The sequence below is a fragment of the Acomys minous genome (genome assembly GCF_964271855.1).
Source record: "Acomys minous genome assembly, chromosome: 15".
Taxonomy (NCBI): Eukaryota; Metazoa; Chordata; class Mammalia; order Rodentia; family Muridae; genus Acomys; species Acomys minous.
In genome coordinates, this window is record NC_140497.1 from 87,747,802 (window position 1) to 87,764,916 (window position 17,115).

At 42.7% G+C, this 17,115-nt stretch overlaps 1 protein-coding gene and 2 long non-coding RNA genes across 7 annotated transcripts in view; 1 reads left to right on the plus strand and 2 right to left on the minus strand.

Annotated features, from left to right (window-relative positions):
* Nucleotides 1-220: 220 nt before the first annotated feature.
* LOC311584558 lies at nucleotides 221-6,399 on the minus strand. The gene is made up of 3 exons (XR_014774934.1): nucleotides 6,275-6,399; nucleotides 4,973-6,081; nucleotides 221-2,214 (listed from the first exon to the last, which is right to left on the minus strand). It is a non-coding gene; the product is annotated as an uncharacterized lncRNA (long non-coding RNA).
* Nucleotides 6,400-7,888: 1,489 nt separating this feature from the next.
* On the plus strand, nucleotides 7,889-11,689 carry LOC311584557. Of its 2 annotated transcripts, none has more exons than XR_014774932.1 (4): nucleotides 7,889-8,017; nucleotides 8,928-10,084; nucleotides 10,360-10,457; nucleotides 10,577-11,689. It is a non-coding gene; the product is annotated as an uncharacterized lncRNA (long non-coding RNA). The 2 variants fall into 2 exon arrangements; XR_014774933.1 differs by lacking the exon at nucleotides 7,889-8,017 and having other exon boundaries at nucleotides 8,935-9,069; nucleotides 9,899-10,084.
* A 2,378-nt stretch (nucleotides 11,690-14,067) lies between these two features.
* Nucleotides 14,068-17,115, minus strand: part of MON2 (MON2 homolog, regulator of endosome-to-Golgi trafficking) — a 69,426-nt gene continuing 66,378 nt past the window's right edge. For all 4 annotated transcript variants that reach the window (XM_084759002.1, XM_084759001.1, XM_084759000.1 and 1 more), the window contains one exon: nucleotides 14,068-14,821. In XM_084759002.1, coding sequence (XP_084615128.1) covers nucleotides 14,658-14,821 — 164 coding nt within the window. In that variant the 3' untranslated portion in view covers nucleotides 14,068-14,657. The remainder of the gene's footprint in view (nucleotides 14,822-17,115) is intronic.

Sequence of the window (17,115 nt, forward strand, 5' to 3'; positions counted from 1 at the left end):
AGGTGTGTACTTGAGTGTTTAGGATTCCTCAACCCCAGGAGTGCTGAGGGTCAGACCCGGGTCTCTGCAAGTGCTCCTAACTGCTGAGCCTTTCTTTTTAAATCGGGCTGTCTGGCCTGTATGATCTCCCATGTGCCTCCTGCCATGGTCAACCCTAAGTTTCATCCTGGCTCGGTTCTTTAGACTCCTCAGGCAGTGGTCTCTTATTGTGTAGCCTGGCAGGATGGCTTGGATACGAAATGTCAAGACTAGCTAGTGGATCCAGGTGTTGAACCATTCATGAATTAAATCCTACCCATCAGCCCTTTATCTATAATGGTTCATCTGTGAAGAGGCCTAGCTTGATTACTTCATCAGCTGTTCATCAGAATATTAGCATTCTACCATAAGTTCTGCATTGTTAAAATGGAATTATTTGGTGAGAAAATCCCCCACAGGTATCCGGTTATTTTGAGGTATAGTTTGTGTAAAGGCAGCTGACTCTCTTTCCAGCCCAGAAAGGCCCATAATCCGCTCTCCACTGCTGGTAGCATTAAAGTAAGACAACACTTCTGAGGCCTCCGAGAGAGCTTCTCTGACCCTCAACACTATGCCGTGTGCACTCGCCCCTCTTGAGTGCTGAACACTTGGGTTGGTCACAGCAGAGCGACATCTGGCTGTGTGGCCTTTAGATCCTCTGTATGGGTAGAAATTCTCCACAAGGCAGCCCAAGACTTCTACAGCTCCGTGAACTCTCCCATAAACTTACAAACATCCCTGTCTGTGCCATTCACTTTTGTGGGAATAAAGTTTTTTTTTTAAGTGTATTATGTAATCCAAGAGAGACTAGATAGGAGAGAAGTTGAACTTTCAATCTGCCGGCTTCTACCTCCCAAGTGCTGAGACAACAGTGTACACAACTATGTCCAATGCACTTTTCAATAAGGAGGCAAGTGTTAGAAAAGAAATGGGCTTTATCTCAAATACAATTGCAGTATCAGCAGGTTCTGAATCGAGGCCCCTTCAGAAGGCATACAAACACTGACTTAAAAACTTCACCATACACATCGACTGAGGTGCATGGGCACTGAGGTACCATGAATCTCCTGTGGTGGGCTTCCTTACTTTGTTAAAGTGGAATGGGTGCACATCTTTCAGCACTCAGGGGGCAAAGGCAGGCGGATCTCTTGTGAATTTAAGGTCAGCAAAAGCTACATGGTGAAACTGTCTCAAAACCAAAACAAAAAAGGAAATGCAGTTAGGATTCCAGTTAATTTTTTTTAAAAAACAAAGACAAAATAATTAGCCAGGTGGTGCATACTTTTAATCCCAACACTCGGGAAGCAGAGACAAGTGGATCCTTGAGTGTGGACCCATCCTGGTCTGTAGAACTTAGAACTCCAAGTTAGCCAGGGGTACAGAGAAATCCTGGCTTGAAAAACCAGGGGCGGGCGGTGTGTGTGTGTGGGAGCTATGACAATCTGTTTTCATTTTCTGGCATATTCTAGTTTCCTCAGCTTTCTTCTGTCCGTCACAGCAGTGTTACATGTTAATACTGCGCCCATGATCCCTTCAAACAGCCTTCTAGGTTTTAAAATACACTACGCAGATTAAAAGAGCGGCCTCCACGTATCTAGACACCTGACTAGTAGTTACGTTCAAAGTGAACAACACGCTCCGACCATTTCACTGTTCAGCTAGGAAGCAGCTAAGAGTTTTAATCTAACTTTACAGCAACTTTATCAAGTGGTCTGAGCTGCCTGTGAACACTGGGCACCTTGGCTTCCTGAGAAACCCTGACTTCCACAGTAACATATCTGCAATTATATTATGATAAAGCTAGGGATCTGAAACCCAACTCAAAGTGAGTGGTCGATTTTCAGAAAATGTCTGATGCTGAATAGAGAAGAAACTTTGAAAACACACATTTTTAGTACATATATAAGTACATATACACTAATATGTATAACTATGTATGTACAATTCAGGAACTGTTAAGACACCAAGAATAGTTATCAACTCCAGCTGCCCCCAGGATTGCTGATAACACACAGCGTGAGAAAACTATTCTCTACAGAGCCTCTCCACAGCTTTTACCTTTTGTCAGTCAAGTAGGTCACTAATGTCTTTATCGGTCCACATTTCTGGTTATTTGCTCCACAAGTCGTATTTCTGCTTTCCCTTGGGGGCAGTGGTCTCGATTTATAACTTTACCCAAGGTCCTTAGCATGGGGTCTGACAAAAACATCCAATGGATTTCTGTTAGTCATACAAGTAACTTTAATATTTTTGCTAGGTTATTTTGTGATGGGTAGCACAAATGCCTTTTTAGATTTTATGATATAAGTAAAATTCTCACTAGGGTTATCTATTTGCTCTCTGGCTACAGGGCATGGGGGCGTCGCAACTGTTGAGTGAGAAAGTCTAGTACCTCCCCCATTGGGTAGTGGGTATAATAAACAATAGGAGAAAAGTGTAGTTATGAAATCACACAGCCTTCTCAGCATCCGCGCTCTACACTGAAGAGATGTGTTCTACTCTTAGGTACCTCTGGCAATGCTTTGGAGGCTTGTTCTGTAAGCACAAAGATGTTTGCCTTACCAGCCAGACGGTAATTATATTTATAAATGCATTTTTCGTATATAATTAACAATCAGGGATACTGGGGCACAAAGCAAACTTGTCTCCTAATAATCTTTGCCACATGGCACATCCAGAACACCCTAACATCCCTCTACTTCCGCTGGAGTTGGCATTTATTAAAATCTCGAGACGACAGCCTATCCTTTCTCTGGTGCAGTACTTGAGAAGGGCACTCAAAACACTGTGGCACCCTCCCTATCAATGGCTTTGTGCAGCTACAAATTACTTAAATGCCTGACAGTAGACCTTTAGCAGAAAAGTTAATTGCATTAGTAAATGTCGCCAATAACGACTGTAAAGCTGCATTTTGGGTAAAAACCACCCAGTTGGAAGCTTGTCAGCAGTGAAAATAGTTGGTAGTTATCACGGCCACACAGAGAACAGGAGAGCGGCTCGGGGAGGACTTCTTCCCCTTCCAGCAGCGAGCAGAAACATATGGAAGCTCGCATCCAGCTGACAGCAGACGCATGCTCCCTGCGGGCAGTGTAGCCCTGGACAAAACTTACTTTAAGCACAAGCTGAACTATGGGCGCGGGGGAGGGGGGCGGGGCTTATACATGACAGCGTGTTAGAGTTCAGTATTAGCAGCAGAATTTAGTATTTAGGGGTACAGATTGTTAACAGTATAGTGGGCTGCATGATTTGCTCATCTGCTGAGGGAGGTTCTGGAAAAAGTAACTGTAGTACAATTAGAGTTTTACTAGTACTTTACTCCCACAAATTAAGATGTACCATAGTATACAACAGGCTTTCATCACTTGGGGGGGGGGGGTACTTAAAAGTCCTGACCTTCCTTTATCAAGAAAAGCAAGCTTAACGCCGGCGTTTTAAGTCTTGCCTGAATGTTGAAATGCATAGTCCTTTACTGTCCTTCCTACAGTGAGGTGGCCCATCCTGATGAAATTATATTTAGGTTATCTTAAAGGCGTAAGCTTAAATAACTTCAAGGCATTCCATCACTTTTGAGTTACAAAAGCACCAAACTCTCATCGAAAGGGACAAGAGATTGAGTTGCTTTCAAAAAATGTTTCTTTCATGTACTTAGCAAAGAATTGCCTTAAAAAAAAAAAAGCGTCAAAGTGCCACCAAAAATCTACTACACTATATTAAAACCATACACACAAACAGGCCAGCTTCACAAGCAAAGAATTAAAATTTACTATCCTACTCTCGGAAAAAATAAACGTATCTTACACACAGACTTCGGGTAGTTCCCCCTAATTATCCAAACTACACTTTCTCTACGAAACTTGTATTTTCCTAATTGAGGTCACACTATGACATTTCTATGTCATTAGACATTAAGTCAAACCTCTGGGAAGCCATGCTCCCACCTCTGATCCACTCCTCCAATAAAATGCACATATAAAGAACCATATTAACATCAAAGTCTAAGGCCAACCCTCCCCCACACCCTCAAACCAGCATGGCTATTTGAGCTTCTAAAGTTAAACTAAAAGAAAAAACAAACAAACAAAACCCCAAAAACACAGCACACAGTAAAATAATTTATTTTGCTTTATACATTTAAAAAAAACCGAAAAAAGACCCGAAAAGTGCATTTAACTCTAAAGTCGACTTTCTTTTAAGGAATTATAAGCAATTTAAATTTAAACTCTACGTTGCATTAGGCTTACATTTTAAACTCTTAAAATTCAGCGGTCATATAATAACCCAAATCCAAAAATTAACATAAGAGTTTGTAATCACAGCGTTTACTGTAGTTGTGCCTCGCAGAGCAGCTCGCCCACCCCGACCCACACACACCTCGAGAATGAAGCGGACACAAACTAAGACCCTGCGCTCCTCAAAATCATCCGAGGCGGAAAGTTGTGCTGCGCCTCGCGCGGTTCCGCCCGCCCCTCCGAGAGGGCGACTCCGGAGGCTCAGCTCTCCGCCTGCGCCGCCGCCGCCCGCGCCTCGGCCCGCCGGACGCTAACGGTCTCCGCGAGCCCGCCCGCCCGCCCCTCCGCCCGCCGGGCTGTCCCCGCGCCCCGGAACACAAAGGGGACCCCCGGCCATTGTCCTCGGCGGCGCTGAGCATCACCAGCACTAGCAAGGCAGTAGCTTGCGCAGTTATCTCCACAGCGGGCAATGTCACAACCCGACCAACAGCACAAACTACTACCTCAGCCAGGGCCATGGTGTGTGGAGCCGGCCGAGCTCGCCGCGCCTCGTCCTCTCCGCAGCCGGCGGCCAAGGGCGGAGGCTGCAGCGGGCCGGCCGCGCCCTCTCCGGAGCGGAGCCGCCCGCTCGCCCGCCCGCCCGTGCGCGCCCGGGGCCGCCGCGGTTCCGCGCCCGCCCTCCCCGCCCCGCCACCCCGGAAGTCCCCCGCGCGCAGCCCCCGCACCCTCCGGGGACCCCGGCAGCCGGCGGCTCCGCGCGCGCCCCGTCTCGCGCTCCTGCTCCACTGCGTCCAGGCGAACCATAAAGATCCCTTAAAGAGGCTGGCGCGCGGCTCTGACCACGTGACCGCCCGCCGGCCCCCGCCGCCATCTTACATCCGGGACCCCGCGCCCGCTCTCCGCCCCGGTGAGCCTCGCGGCTCCCGGGGAAGCCGGCGGCAGGCGGGGATCCCGGCTTCACGCCGGGGAAGTGCCGGGGCCTCGGGCCGGGCTCCGTCCGCTCGGCGCGGCCCGCCGCAACCCCGCTGCTCCTGGTATCAGCTGTAAAGATGGCGGCGGCGCGGGCTGGACACGTCCTCCCCTGGCCGGCGGGGAAAGTTTCCGGCGCCTCCTTCCCTCCGGCCGTCCTGCCCGCGGTGCTCCACCCACGGCGCGGCCACAGATGCCGCTGCGGAAACTGGCGGGAAAGCTGTGCTCAGCCAGCTTAGTGCGCAGGCTCCTGGGACTGGGGCGGTTGCCTTCTCCCCATTTTTAGGCAAGATTTGGAAGAGGGCCGACTGCAATGGGGCTTCACCTCCGCGTGGCCGGGGTAACATTAGTTTTGCTTCTCCTTTACAGGGTTTTTAGAATTTTGTTTTGTTTTTAGATATCACTAAGATGTCAGATAAAACTAGTAAAACAAGAAAACCACATAAACGTGTTTTTAAAACGTATGTACATTACATGTACTAAAAGGGGAACGGTGTCTGGATTTCAGATTTATCTGGCTATCTTCTATAAAGAGTATTTGGTAGTCCCATTCGTCATAAAGTTGCTGAGAATCCACACACGGCAAAACAGAAATAATGAACAGTTAGTGAAATGAGTATGTTGAGTTGCAATCTGGGAACTTTCTCTAGACTTTAATCCTTTCACAGCAGCCAGAGAGCTAATAGTGTCTGGAGCAAAATTTGGTAACAACACTCATATTTAATTGTGGGACCTACCCCAAGCCCACCCAATACACTGCACTTCAGCACAACAGACCCTGGAGCTCATACTATGATAAATTAACTCTTATTACAGGACCCAAATATATTTCTTGAGGTACGAATTTACAAATTTAGCAACCCACCTATGTTTCCTTCTTTTCTTTTCTTTGTTTGTTTGTTTGTTTGTTTGTTTTTGAGACAGGGTTTCTCTGTGTAGCCTTGGCTGTCCTGGACTCACTTTTTGACCAGGCTGGCCTCGAACTCACAGAGATCCACCTACCTCGGCCTCTGTTGGAATTAAAGGCATGTGCCACCACACCACGCCCCGCCTTCCACCTATGTTTCCTAAGTACATATTCACACTACCTGCCCTGATATGCTACTGACAGATTTCAGTATTATACTGATCTTCGTGTAATTAAAGCCACCGCAAATGGTAATTTGAATAGTTTCTAATTAATCCTTTTTATGTTTGAATGTATGTGTAACACACTTGTTGCAGTAAAATGCTAATTTACTGTCTGCCACATTGATACCTATGGAAACTCACACCGACTAAGTCACTGCACAGCGAGCGGGTCATGCTGTCTCTCTTCATACCAGGTTTTTTGGCCACTATAGCATGGAATTATTTTTAAGTGGGTATCAAGTGTGCATTTGGTTTAAAAGGTATACAGAGTTTCAGACTAAACTTGGTTCAGCTGTTGCACCTCTTTATCTATTTCTGACAGTCTAACATCAATTTAAATCATCCACATATTTTACTATCACACCAATATCCTCCCACCATTAATATCCAGATATGTAGAATCTACTCAGTTCACCCTCACTCCTTTTCGTTTGAGACATTTTCTGACTAGTCCCAGCTTGCTTGGAACTCGAAGCTGTTTTCATCAGCCTCTGAAGTGCGGGGCAGACAGGTGTGCTGCACCGCCATTCCTGACTCAAGCATGCTTTGAAGCCCGAGCCTCTGCTCATCCTCCATCCTCACCTCGGCAGGAAAGCCAGCGCTTGCTTCCCCTGTTCTCTATGGCATGTATTCTACACACAACCACAGACTTCTCTCCCTTAGTTTTGGTTATTAAACTAAACCTGTGTCATTCCAAAGTATTTATGACTTTTAAGGAGTTTACTGCTTAGGTTTCAGTTCTTTGAAGCCAATCTCTGCCGGCCCCCACCCCATACAATACCAAATCTCAGTTACCTATTCTACTGAAAACACCCACCTTCCCATGGTGCTGGGAAGATGGCTCAGCAGTTGACAGTAAGCACTGTCCTTGGAGAGGACCCAAACTCTTACCACTGGGTGGCTCAGAGCCACCTGCACTCCAGCTCCAGGGGACCTGAAGCTTCTTCCAGACTCCTCCGACACCTACACGCCTGTGCACACACCACCCCTCCAATACGCATAATTAACCATCTTCAGTCTTTTCCTACACCTCCCCACTCCCTTGGTATAGACAGAGACTCTAAGTTCTATCCTGAGCACTGAGGCTTTTTGGTTTGTTACTCTGTGTCTGCACACTTGGCAAGAGCTCCATCCTCGAGGGTAGGGATAGGCACTCCCACGCTACCGACACCCTGGGCCTTGACGACACAGTCCTACACTCAGCAGTATTTGAGGTAGAGGGTTTGCTCATCTAGCTACAATATTCTGGAGTGACTCCCAGTCCCATGACAAGGAGACGCTTATAGGTTCATATCCGATGGCCATACAGTCAAAGAAAAGAAAGAAGCTGTTCTGGTGCCCAGCCCATTTCTTAAAACACATCGAGTGTATTTTATTCCTATTATAGCCTAAAATTTGCCATAGGCAGGCACAGTGCTTTTTCTAACTTTCCTTGTGAATTTATATTAAATAACTCTATGCATTAGTCCTTACTGTTCATAGACAAGAACTCCAGAACAGGTTGGTTAACTAACTCAGGTCACATATCCAGCATGAATTCATGAAGACTCTCAGTCTTTTAACCACCATGCTAGTGCTGACATACAATAAGCAACAAACCAGATGCTTTAATGGATAAAAATGTTTTAAACCTGGACCGACAATGAAAATCCCATGCAACTTATACAGAGGTGAGTTCTTCTACAATTTATCCTCAATATGTAAAGTTCTCTGTAATGTTCATGTATATTTATCCCACATGCAAGATCATGGAAACAGCAATTGCCTCAAAGTACTTTTAATTTCAGTAAGATTAATGCAATGAAACATTTTTACTAGCAACCATACCGTGTGGCTAAAAGGATGATCTTGAAGCGAGCCACACTGGTTTGGGTTTGTCAGTCTAGGAAGCAGCCTCTCAACTGTGCTTTCCTCGTGTGTAAAGTGAGTACAATCCTAACTTCATGTCAGGAATGAAGAGAGATGCTGGGTTCCTCAAATACTCCACAGTGGTGATTTTTTAAACTGGGAAATACAAAACTTACTGTATTGGAAAGCAGTACCACACTAAATAATACAGAAATTTTTTTTCATTTGTATTTCTCAAAGCAGAATTTTGAGTCAGAATTTCAAGTGAGCTTCCTGTTTCGACCTCTGGAGGATCAGAAGTAACATTTGTATGTCTTATTAAAAAAGAAAATAGGAAACAGAATTTCTTTGAGCTGTGGAGGGATGGCTTAGCACTGATACAAATGGGCAGCCTCTAAACAGCTGCCTCAAAACAAAACAAAACAAAACAAAAAAACCAACACTCTTAAAATCCAAAAGGCCTTAAGCCAGACTGGGGAGATAACAGCTTACTTGGCAGGCACAAGGCCTTAATAAACCCAGCGCTGCTCTCCGAAGGCCCTACCCCCAGTGCTAATCTACATGAGGACTGTGCTTTCTACTTGACCTGATTCTTAAAATGTCAAATCGATTTTACAACACCTCAAGTCTCTCCTACTGGACACTTTTTTTTCTTCCATTTTATACATCAATACCTTTAACAAGTTTCTCAAAAGCATTTCTCCTTTATTTCATCTTCTAATTTTTTTCCAGATTGACTATTTACATAATGCATTGTAAGCATACATCATCATAAGTGATGAGAGAATCAATGATGTCCTGAACATAATGGGGACAGGAAAATGAGCAGACAGTATACCAAAACCACCAATCAGATCGGAAAGAACTTATCAAGGTGACGGAAGTTAGCTGTAGGATGGGACAAAACATGTAGGATCATCTTAGTGGGTTCCGGGTGCAAATTGAAGGTCTACACAGTTTTAATTGTGTAGTTCTAAAGACCTACCCTAGATTACAAAGATTTGGGTTTGAAGCCCAGAAACTTTCCTGATTATTACGTACCTTATGTATCTCAACAACATAGGGAATATAAGAAGACTGTAGAGAAACAGTGGCATGGCATTACTTTCTAGAATCATGTTGAGAGCTAAAAAAGGAATCCCACAAAATTAGATAAATCTATCAAGTCTGACATAAACACCATATGGTAACTGCTTTGAGTCAGGAGTTGAATGTTCTCTGTTAAAATTATGACAGAGGGAGTAAAGCTAGAAAGAAAATGGAATTTGCAGTTAGGTCTAAATCAATATTTTATTTTTCTAGATAAGCAGGCTTAGACTATAATAGAATCTCTTTGGAGTTTTCCTTCCACCTAGTAAAACTTCGTTTTAAGTAGTGATTGCTGTTCCACTACAGTAGTTTAACAAATAATGGCACAGTTTAAGAGATCTTTTATGGCTACCCTATTTAATGAGGTTTAGTATAAAATAAAACTTTAGGTATTTGTAGCAACCGAAAGTGATCTCAAAATTCAGTAAGTTCCCTCTTCAAACTGAGGATCTAAGCATTCTCAGTGGTATAATAAAGAGTGCTTCAAGACAGCTGCCACCGAAAGCAACAGTGGGTTCCAAATATGCTAGGAGTGCTCAGAAAACGATACGACTTCCTGTCTTGAATCAAAATTGCACTTACATGTATTTAATTTTATGTGTTTGGGGATACAGCCTGCATGGCCGGTGGCCATGGGAGCCTGAAGGGGATATCAGATCCCCCGGAACTGCAGTGAAGATGGCTTAAGCTGCCGTGAGAACTGAACCAGGATCCTCTGGAAGAGCAGCTGTGCTCTACCCATCTCTAGTCCCCAAATTACTGCTTCGTAATAGGAAAATAGATGGCACAGACGTCATAAGGTAAGTAGAGCACATATCCTGAGCAAGTGGTAGTCAGATGGCACACACACACCTGAATTCAAAGTGATGACCTCCTTTGCTTCCCCCTAAGGCAAAACTAAACTTACAGTTGTACATAACCCTAAGAAAAGTAGCATTATTCTGGTATTCACAACACAGCAAAGACATAACTGTTCCAAGATCAGCTACTAAATCCATGTATAGCAATCCCATTCTGTGTCTTGGCAGCAGTAGGCGATAGTTGCAAACTATATTGTTCTGTTATTTTAAAATAGGAGAGAACTTCACCTCAGCAAAAGAAGGCACTTCTACAATCTCACTAATAGGAAGCTCTCACCAGGGTTTCTGTCCGAGGCTCATAATGAAAGAACAGGTGAGTGGGAATGGGTAGAGAATTTTTAAAAGGGGGAATAAAGAGGGGGAAAAACAGGCAGAAACCAAAGTGATGCCCAAGATAAAGGGAAGAGAAGTAGTTAAATACTTTGGATATAGCAGGGCACCGTCAACCTGAATGAGTGCCCCAGAGCACCATTATGAAGTCAGGCCCACATCCACAGCAAGCATCTGCTAAAGAATGAGGAGCAGCAGCAGCAGCGTCTTGGAAATAGAGAAACAGCAGCTTTAGACATCTGCTTAAAGATGCCATAGGAGGGGACATTCTCCACAGTTGAGTGGAGAGTTGGATATGACTTCTACACGTACTCTGGTGCCTCATATTTGTCCATGTCCCTTGGAGGGGGAGACCTGGTGGCACTCAGAGGAAGGATAGCAGGTTACCGAGAAGAGACTTGATACTCTATGAGCATATACAGGGGGAAGAAGTCCCCCTCAGTCACAGTCATAGGGGAGGGGAGTAAGGGGAAAATGGGAGGGAGGGAGGAATGGGAGGATACAAAGGATGGGATAACCATTGAGATGTAACAAGAATAAATTAAAAAAAAAAAAAAAAAGATGCCATAGGAGGCAGAACCTCAGGCCACCACTGCAAGATCACAGTATCCAGTCATGAGATGACTTACCACCACTGCTCCTCTTGTTTTTGCAGCAAGGCCTCCCTGTGTAGTCCTGGCAGCCTGGGCTTACAGACATGAGCCACTACACCGGCTTATCCATGTGGCTCTTTAAAGCCAACACTGTTAACACAAAGTTTAAAAAACAAACAAAAAAACTACTGGATTTAACCCAAGCCTTCTGAGAGGGTTTGCATGTAAATTGAGAGTCAATGACAACTTTTTTTCCCATTCAAAAAACTTAACATTTACATAAAAGGACCACTCTCCTCTCCAGAGGTACAAAAAATTTAATTCAAATCGCCACAAGGCATTAAAAACTATTTATCCACCATATGCAAATCAGTAATACGCCACATCACACACTCCTGTTCTTCTCATGAATAATTAGAAAAAAAATTCAGTCTAATAAAGACAGCCTTGTAGCACTAAGCATAGCAAACTGCAGTACTTTTGACAAGTCAGAGTATCTCCAAAATGCCAAATCTAGTAAGTGGAAACATTCTAGGCTGCTGGTAATGTTTTGAAGAGACCATTTTTGTGGACCTCTGTGGTAATTTTCTAGAAAAATCTATAACCCACAATAATCTGAGCTTGGACATTAATCCTTTTGGGTCTTGATTTCCAGTTAATTTTAGTGGCAATCACGGGTATTTCCTGAAAATGTTCTGCCTATCTTAGTGGTTATACGCACGCATTTATATTTGAGGAGTGTATTCAAGAGCGCCTTTTATTAACATGACATGGGCAATTCATTTTAGGGGATATATTTCCGATGTCTTCTAGCACTGTTCATCACTGTATGTTAATTCACTGTCAGGTCTTAGGTGACCACTGACCAAATGCTGGCCCAGGACAGTTGGTGCCAAACTGAGAACAAACACAACATTCTTAACATTGTAAAAGGAAGGGCAATAACTGTTTCTGGCTGCTACTTCAAGTGACTGTGATCCACTAGGATAATATAAATCAACTAAATTGTCCATTGTTTCCTTCTAATGCTATGTATAATTTAAAGAATGTAGCAAGTGGAGGAAACAGTGGAGAACGTAAATGTAATGGAGTAAAAATATAAACAAGTTAAAAGCTTTCTTTTCTAGTCAGACTTAAGTCCCCTCCACATAAAAGCCTTTTAATAAATGTGATGCAAAATGTGTACAGTAAAATCAAACTTTAACGGTAATCATAAAGAAAAAGACACTATAAAACTGACCTTTCTTCGTTGGTAATGGTTGTACCACTGGTATCCAAAAGAAGATCTATGCAAGTAAATAATTACATTAAGACCTGTATGATCGTCCAGTTGTTGGTATGGCTTACTGTTCAGCAGTCTCTAACAGTCAGTCAGTGGTAAAGAGTCATGAGATTCAAAACTCCTGTGTCAATGCAGTAATAGGGATTGGACCTAGTGCGTCACTGTCGGGAGCATTTTAAGATTTCCTTGCATCTAGCAACTCCATGCAGCCCAGTCTGGCACTGACCGAAGAGCCCACTTCATACTTAGAGGGCAAGGACAATTCACTAACCTCTCCCAGAACAGCACATGTGACCAAAAGGCTTTAATTACTAGCAGTGACTCCTTGAGAGTTGAGAGTAATTTTGGGGAGAAGCCTGTCACTTAGTCTTCCAAGGGTGTGGCCCACTTCCTTGACACTGAGCCTGGCATTAATCACTGTACATTAACACATCCATCATGTTTATGACATTGGTATTAAAAGCTAATACTGTATTAGCACCGATTATTTATTTTATGTAACTGTGTGCTGTAGACCCTTGACTCACAGCTACCTTCACTGGAGAAGAATCATTCAGATTGCAATTGATCTGTTATTTCTCACAAACAGACACTTTTACTTTCTATAAACTCATGGTAATATCTTGAAAATGTTACCACTCTTAGTATTTTCATACTTTATCAGTGATATTCCTATTTTTTTAATCCACAAAGTGAATATATCAAAATATAAAAAATACACAGCTTGAGTCATTTTTTAAAACACCTTTAAGAAAACACTGACAGCACAGTCTATGAAATGCCATGTTTTACCTTAACCTTAGGTGAAATAATAAAATAGAAATTCATTGATTCATGTGAGTAAAAATAATACTCCTTCAAAATAGGCCTTACCACACATATACAGAATATAGTGCAAATTAAATCATTACATAATTAAAATAGCCTCAAAATTGTATCTCATTGATTTTTCAACTGTACGATCCCCTTATAGTTTTATGGTTATTCTTGAGAGGCCAAAATTTATAAATCTTGTTAAAGTCAAAACTTTTCTAGTACATTAAAATAATTTCAACTCCACTACCACTTATTAATAGCAATGTTTTCAACATTTTTCATGTCTTCAGCACTTGTGAAATAAAAGTTTAGCTTGGAAGAATACTATAACAGCATATTAATTAAATAAAAAATACAGCGAGCTAGGTCAAAGTCAGTCAGTTTTGTAAGAAAGCAGTCACATGCTCCGTAACTTTCTTTCTCTTTTAGGGTGAGACAGCACTTGCTCCAGGACACTCGCTCTATACTTTGGGTTAGCCTGGTGCTGTGTCTTCTTGGAAGGAGCTCAGAAAAGGAAGCCAGAGCAGAACAAAATCTCAGTGGCAAATATCAAGTCATCTTGCCTTGGTCATCATTTAAAGACAGTAACATATGTCACAAGAAGAAGCAACATGAAAAGTCTTTAAAATTCAGACAGCAAATATAAAAACACACATAGAAGCTTAGAGAGAGACTTAAAGAAATGAGGTATGATTAGGTCATGGTGCTACAATGTGTCTCAGGGTTTAAGTTACAACCTGCATTTCAAAGGTGCAAAGTCAGCAAATCATACCTTCTGCTGCTGTGTTCACATGATCCTTCTGGCCACTAATAATGCATGTAAAAAAGCATGAGGCCAACTGTATGATTACACAATAAGCTAAGCGTGTCTGCCCCAGAAGAAGGCAAATCAGAAGTAAAAATGTAAGCAAACAGTTTTGTATTAGTAATAAATACAGCTTCGAGCATTTAACATCATCAATATTTTAAAATTTTAAATAAATGCAACTATTTTATACAGAACTGTACCATTTATTATACACACAATATATCAGTTCCCTTTGTTCACAAAGGCTGGTTGTAGATAATATGGAATGTTACAGTACCACCTTGCATAAAATTTTAGTACAATTCTGTACTTGAAAAAGGGTGCAAAACACCAGCCTCAAAAATCTGAATGGAAATATCCTTTTTAAAAAGTACATCATTAACACATACACCACAAACTGTACATAAGCTCACTTTAAATCACCAACTGAAGCTATGGTAGAAGATATGACGTAGTGTCCACCAGCCCTCCGTCAAGACTGCTCATGGGAAGGCTTGGCTCCTCCAGAAGCCTTTGTTGTCACCTATGCTTCTGTATGGATCATGGAACCCAGATAATTACACTTTAATTTAAAGAAGGCAAACAGCAGCTGCCAAGAATGACTTCGTAAGAAACGTCCTTCTTAGAGACCAGGAGGAAGCATCCCTTAGAATATATTTCTTCCTGTGTGTGTACTGTAGCTGGTCAAGATTCTCCATTTTGAACTTTGGATGCTGGTGGCTGCATGAAATCCTTAAAGGGAACTAGTGCCTCTTTAAGAGCAGAGCAGACTTCTGAGGAGGAACAGGTGATACATTCTACTAAAGTTGGGTATAAGGCAATTACTTGTGCCCAGGTATTTCCATCAACTGTAATATAAAAAGTAAAAAAAAAAATCTCAAAACAGAGTGGATATAAACAGTACAGACAGCCAATTTACATAAGCATAATATAAAAAATAATAGAAATGGTCCTATAAGCATCTTTTAGTTTTTAATTGCACAAGACTTCATGATGAAATTAATAGAACGAAAAAAAAAAGAGATGATGGCACTTGCTGCTCTTGTAGAGGGGTTCTCAGCACTCACAAGGCTGCTAGCAGCCATTTCTAATTCCAGCTCCAGAGGAGTGCAATACCCTCTTCTGGCCTTTTGGGTACCAGGCACGAAAGTGGTGCACATCCATATAGGCACACAAAACATTCATATACGTAAGGTAAAGTAAGCAAAATCTTTACAAGGAGGAAAGAGAAATGATAGTGCAGACAGAGTCATCGATACCAACAAACTCTGGAAGTTAACAAAGAAACAGAATAACCCAAATTATTTTCTGTATAGTTGTCAGAAAATATAGTGTGCATGTCGCAAACAATTAGAAAACGTTTTATTCACTTGCCTACTAAACATATCTACTCGTGAGTTTCTCAGTAATGACCTTGATAGTGATTTTGATTTGGTAGTCTTCTTACAGAGCTTGCTAATACGTAATACGCAGGACTAGACTGGGTGGAAGAGCCCAGCCTGCTTTGCTCACCATACCCACTGTCGAGTGGATGTTTTTCTTCAGGTAGGTAGACATATTCCACTAGAAGCAGTAATATGCTGATAGTGAAACCATGCTACATTTACATTTTCTGTTGTGTGCTGGATTTCCCCAGCCCTAGGGACTGACTCAGGGTCTTATACATGCAAGCATGTGTTAACCACTGATCACTACCTGGGGCCCTCTTTTCACCTTTCAGCCTGAGACAGGGTCTTACCAAGTTAGCCATGCCTGGCTCAAAGCACTTTAAAAATTATTATACACTTTATTTTAATTTATTAGGTGGTGACATTTTTCCACCTGGAATAAGGTAGTGCATGGTACCCTGGTCAAGCTAGTAAATTTCTCTTTATCTTAGTTCTTCAATGTAAAAGGAGAAAATGAGTCTTTTTTAATGTGGTGTCTCTCATTTTCTGAAACAAGTCGCTGATTAAATAAGAGTGGTAGATATCACATACATGTGACAGACATGTCTCTTTCTAAAGACCAGTAATTCATATGAATTCACTAGAGGCATATAGGAAAAGAGCACAGCAAATTTATAAAATTCATGGCTTCCCAAATGAAGATGCTTATGGGACCTTTTCACACCTAACATGTCTTGACCTACTTACCATCAGCGTTACTCCCTTAGCGTGCTTACTTAGGCTAGGGTTGGGAGACAGAAGGGGCTGCAGAGCACTGGTGAGAAGAGGGAATGGAGGGCGAGGGCTCCTGCCTTTCCCTGTCTGAAGTGTTAAGAATCTGCACTGAGACTGGTAAGGAGCTCAGCACGCAAGCTGACTGCAGCCATGCCTTCTCAGCTGCCAGGGATCCCCCTGACCCACGCGGTGGAGGAAGAGAACTAAGTCCCTGCAGTTGTCATCTGACCCACACATATGGGCTACGGCAGTGTACACCCCCTCCTCCACACACAAAAGAAATGGCCTGTAATAATAATAAAAGAATCCGTACCATATTTCTTCTTATTTCTGCTTTGGTGGGTAGGGTTTGACTTAAATCAGAAAAGGAACTGAATGGAAACAAAAAGGCCAGGCTCTGCTCTTGCAAGTTCACTACAGCCTGCTCGGGTTGTCTTCTGTGGCCCTTTGCTCCAGTCTCAGAAGACCATGCAGATGGAGACTAGCTACTCTGGCCGATGAACGTCAAACCGCTATACTAATTCTTGGCTTATCAGAGGAGATACATTACAAAGACAGCTGATGTCAAACCTAGGGAAGTGTGCTCAACTTCTTAAAGTATGTTTTAAAACCCACTGTAATCTCCAAGGACTTTGTGACAGGAAGCCAGGTGTACTGTAACTCAGGACTTGGGAGATGGAAGAAAAGAGATTAGTACTTCAAAGTTGTCTTTGGCTACACAGGTAGCATTCAAGGCCATCCTGAGTTATATGAGAAAAACCAAGAAGAGACTTGATCCCCTATGAGCATATACAGGGGGAGGTAATCCCCCTCAGGAACAGTCATAGGGGAGGGGAATAAGGGAAAAATGGGAGGGAGGGAAGAATGGGAGGATACAAGGGATGGGATAACCATTGAGATGTAACAAGAATAAATTAATAAAGGAGAGAAAAAAAAGAAAAACCTCAAACTACAAAAAGAATACTAAAGAGATGTATCAA